Below are 5,000 nucleotides of genomic sequence, written 5' to 3' on the forward strand. Positions count from 1 at the left end.
AACGTGGTGTCTTCTTTCTTCTTCTCGATCGCATCATACTTGAAGTCTGGTATCTGTCATAAATTGGGCCGTCCTGCTCAGTTCATCTGGCGGCCCGTATAGCTTCTCTTGTGGTGTCAATGGGGTTGGCCACGTTTCCTGTCTCAGGGCCCTGTGTGTCTTGCAGTGCTGAAGGATGTGTTCAACGTGGTGTAAATCAAACACTTATTCTTTAGATCTACTTTACAATCCTCTTTCATTTTTAAAAATTATTTTGTCGCTTTTGAAATCTATTAAAAGAGTATTCCTTCTGGACTATAAGACCTATTCGAAATAGAAAACTGATACAGGGTTATTAAATAACAAGCCGTCATTTAAAACCCTTCTGGGGGTCCTCGAATTACCGCATCTCAAGCTCTCGTCATATCTGTGGTACTCTTGGTACGTTTGTGTCCCTCTGGGCAAGAACAGAACAGCTGAACTCTCTCTGGCCGTCCGTGTCTCGCCGACAAGATGGATCGTTTTCCCCCCGTTTTCTCCCATGGGAGATGGACGATGAATTGTCGCTGAAGTCAATTGAAAACACTACTTAATTTAAGCGTTTTACCCCATTACCCTCCTTCCACACGAGCATATGTGAGGCAGCGTGGTGGAATCAGGCTCTCGTCAAAATAATCAAAGTGAAGATATTGCATTTTTCTAGAGGTTTGTAAATTTTTATCAATTTTTTGTTTTTTTGCTCAACACCTTTCATGCCATTTAAAGAATTCATTTCTGTGTGGATTTTTCTGAAAAATGTTGATTAAAGGCACAGAAAATGTAAATTTTCAGTTTCCATGGACTCTTAAGCTAATCAAATAACTAGCCTTTGGCGGCCATTTTCTCACTAATTTTACCTCTGAAAACAGGTGACCCCTACCTCCTTCTTTCGCAAATATCTCGACTTGTATTCAAGATAAATGGATACTTTTTTCATACAAATAAAGACAAGGGAACCAGCTTTAAGATGAATACAATAACTCTACATGCCCAAACATTGACGAGAGCCTGATTCCACCACGCTGCCTCACGTATTATCATGTTTCCCGCTTCCTTTGTCCTTCTACTCTTAATCAGCTGTAAATGTTTCATTTCCTTTCACTCCTATTTCAATACAGAGATTTTTTTCTGAGATATTTCTTTTTTCTCGCAGTATCAACTATTCACAGAAGTCTGAAAGTATTTGTTGTCTTTGCTATTGTTATTGTTGTTGAATTGGTGGGGGTTTGTGTGTATATGTGTGTGCATATGTGTGTATATGTGTGTGCGTGTGGTTTTTTTATAGTCTTTTAATTATATATTTTTTTCTTAAGTTGAACGTTCTATAAAAAGACAATTTAACGATATAATATTTTTATCACAATGTGTTTTTGTTCGCCTCTACGACACTTGTGCTGAGAAAATGTCTCAGAAAGAACAAAATCAACCCTTCAACGCCCGCTCTGATTGGAAACTGGGTCTTTTATCTTTAAGGTCAAATACTCTCCCTTCGACCTCCCCCCCCCCTCCCCCACCAAAAAGAAAAAAAAATTAAGTAAGTAAGTAATTATTTACTTAAAAATAAATAAATAAGTAAGTAAATAGATAAAATAGAATAAAAATTTTAAACACTTAAAAAAAAACCAACAACAACAGTAACAAAAAGTATAATCACTTTCTTTCGTGTAGATGGAAGGGCTGACAGATGGCTGGCTGAACAGATGGGTGTTTTTTGTAACCATGTTTGGTTGGCTTTTATTTAAATGACCTGGTATTGTGTGTGTACAGACGTGTGGTTGAACGGATGGGTGTTTTTTAACTTGTTTGGTTCGCTTTGATTGAAATGCCCTGGTATTGTGTGTGTATGTGTTCACAGCCTGGCATCTGGGAGGCGGTGACCAGTGATGACGCCATGAGCGTGCGACGACTCGTCAACGAGTGGTGTAGAGTGGACGTGCAGAAAGTGAGTGGCACGTCATTTGTTTCTTTATCTGGTGTTCATACACCATGGATACATCGTAGTCCTATCCGTACGCCCTGGGGGTCATTTTGTACCCCCGGGGTTGTATTCTTCACATTTTAGAATACTTCTAGTACGAACGAATATCTCTTTGAAACTGTCCGTATTTCTTTTAAAAAAACTCCTTTTGACTGATTAACAGACTGCTATGCAAAGCGTACGGATCGGATTAACGAGTAAATTTCCTCTTTGGAAAGTGGTGGCAAAGAGTTCCCCACGTCGTATGGATACAATAGTTAAACACGACGTACGGATAGGGTTAAGTGGTTGCACAGAGTTCCCCACGTCGTATGGATACCATAGTTAAACACGACGTACGGATAGGGTTAAGAGTGTTATGGTACATTGATGATAAGTCTAAAATGATGTCCAAAAATAATTATTGTGTTTTACTCGCAATCACGCACTGACAAAAAAGATTCTTTATTATCATTTTGTTAAATTGAACTCGGTTTTGGATTTTGCGTTTGTTTTAAATGGTTGAGATGTCATCAGACATTTGCTAACATTAACATTCATGTATTCTGTAGTAAGAAGAGAAAGCAGTCTGTTCTTTTATCGAGCGTCAAAATACTTCTGTACTTGATTCTCCACATCTTAATATCATTTTCCTGACAGTATCAACAATGGACAAAAGTGTTACACTCTACAGTTATGCAATTCCACAACTGACTTTTTCCCCCTGTTTTAATAAATTAAAAAAATTAAAAAACTCAACAAATAAACTAGAACAGAAGAAGAAAACCTGGCTCCAAATGTCTCTGTTAAAGAAATGTGTATGATGCTTTGGGACACGGGTTGTGGGCATCTCCATGGACTTAATTTTTTCAACTTTGACGACTATACCTTAATTTTTAAACAAACCGGAAACGTAAGACAATTGTAAAATTTCGAAGGCAACATTACGACTTTATTAACTTCAACATCCCCCCCCCCCCCCCTTTTCCAAAAAAAATTAATTAATTAATTAACAAATCCTATAATATACCAATGTCATCGTACAAGAGAGTGACAACATGGGCTTAAACCTAAACATCAAGAAAACCGAAACGATAGTGATAAGCAGAAATACTCCAATCCCAACATGCAATATCAAAATCAATGATACCACCCTCAAGCAAGTACAACATTTTAGATATTTGGGGACCATTATATCATCAGATGGTAGATGTCACACCGAAATTAAAAGCCGCATTTGCCAAGCAAAAGCAACCTTCCACAAGATGAAACAGATACTAACAAACATCAATCTGTCACTGGAAATGAGGAAAAGAGTAATGAAAAGCTACATCGTGCCAATCCTATTATACGGGTGCGAAGCATGGACAATCAATAAACAGCTGGAAAAAACAATTATTGCGGCAGAGTTGTGGTTCATGAGACGCATGCTACGTATCCCATGGACAGCTAGAAAAACAAATGAAGAAGTCCTGGTTGAAGCAAATTATAGAAAACAACTTATCACGAATATAAGAAAACGACAGGCACATTTTTTCGGACACACAATGCGGAAAGAAGCATTAGAGAACATTGTAACAACAGGAAAGTTTGATGGAAAGAGAGGTAGAGGCAGACAGAGGGAAAAGATACTGGACAAGATGACAACATGGCTGGGAGCAGCAAGAACAACAGACACCATTGCTGCTTCGAAAGACAGATGGAAGTGGAGGTCCATGATCGCCCACGCCAGTCGGCAAGGCACCGGATGATGATGATAATATACCAGCATTTCTGTTGTGCGGTCCCTGTAATATCGGTACATTGCATGCTCTCAAAGTCAGTCTAAAATGGCGGTTCTCTTTCCAGAATGGCAAGACTCTGCTCCAGATGGCGCTGGAAATGGGCACGGAGAGTATTATACGAGTCGTCAGCGGAATACGGCCTTCTATGGTATGTGCCGGCTCTGTTCAATTCAAAATTTATATTCTTCCATCCATCCATTCATTCATCCATGCATCCATCCATTTATTCATTCATCCATCCATGCATCCATCCATCCATCCATCCATCCATCCATCCATCCATCCATCCATCCATCCATCCGTCCATCCATCCATCCGTCCATCCACCTATCCATCCATCCATCCATCCATCCATCCAAACCGTAAAATCCTGCCAGTGTGTGCACATGTTTCGTTCCAAACCTCTCTCGTGGGTGGTTGGCGGGTGCTCTGATATGTTTTGCTTCTTCTTTCCTATCAAACGTCTATCGTCTCTATCTCCCCTCCAGTTGGCGGTTGGCGGGTGCTCTGGTATGGTTTGCTCCTTCTTTCCTATCAAACATCTATCGTCCTTATCTCCCCTCCTTCTTTTTTATGTTTGTTACAAGGACTACTATTGGTTTGTTACTCTCTTGTAACACCTCTAATCTTCTGGCGCTCATATGACCTTATGCAGTTGCGAACGCCGTAATACCTCTACTAAAAAACTATCTCCCCTCCTTTTTTGTGTTTGTTACTCTCTTGTAACACCTTTAATATTCTGCACTTATATGACCTTATTGTGTTGCAAGTGCCCTAGAACTTTTACTCAAACTAAAACCACACCTCTCCCTGGCTGCTCCTCAGGAGTTTGCCCACAGTGTCCTGTCCGGGGACACGCTGATGGTCCGACGGATGCTGAGGCTCAAACTCAAGATCAACATCAACTTTCGGAACTTGGTTAGTAATATTAATTATTTGAGTGTACTCACTCTAATAAAACTTACCTTCTCCCGCGAAACCTTTAAGACAATAATTGGAAAATTATTTTCCATTAGTACTCATTGTCTGGAGGGGGGTTGGGGTGGTGTTTGTTTTTGTTTTGTTTTGTTGTAGATTTATTTATAACTCCAAGAAGGGAGTCATTTAGGCATTAATCTATAATGTCATATCAATTTCGAAGATTTCGCAAAATGGCAAATGGCAATGTGATATAGATAAATTATTATTCTCTCTCTCTCTCTCTCTCTCTCTCTCTCTCTCTCTTTCTCTCTCTCTCTCTC

General features: G+C 39.6%; 1 protein-coding gene across 1 annotated transcript in view; it reads left to right on the forward strand.

Annotated features, from left to right (window-relative positions):
• Positions 1-5,000, forward strand: part of LOC101858630 — a gene marked incomplete at its 3' end in the record, with an annotated part of 236,379 nt that overhangs the window by 212,052 nt on the left and 19,327 nt on the right. Inside the window, 3 exon segments of the mRNA XM_013082928.2 lie at positions 1,874-1,960; positions 3,824-3,907; positions 4,585-4,677. Of these exon segments, the coding sequence (XP_012938382.2) occupies positions 1,874-1,960; positions 3,824-3,907; positions 4,585-4,677 (264 nt within the window).

Source organism: Aplysia californica, unplaced genomic scaffold, assembly GCF_000002075.1.
Source record: "Aplysia californica isolate F4 #8 unplaced genomic scaffold, AplCal3.0 scaffold00200, whole genome shotgun sequence".
Classification (NCBI taxonomy): domain Eukaryota; kingdom Metazoa; phylum Mollusca; class Gastropoda; order Aplysiida; family Aplysiidae; genus Aplysia; species Aplysia californica.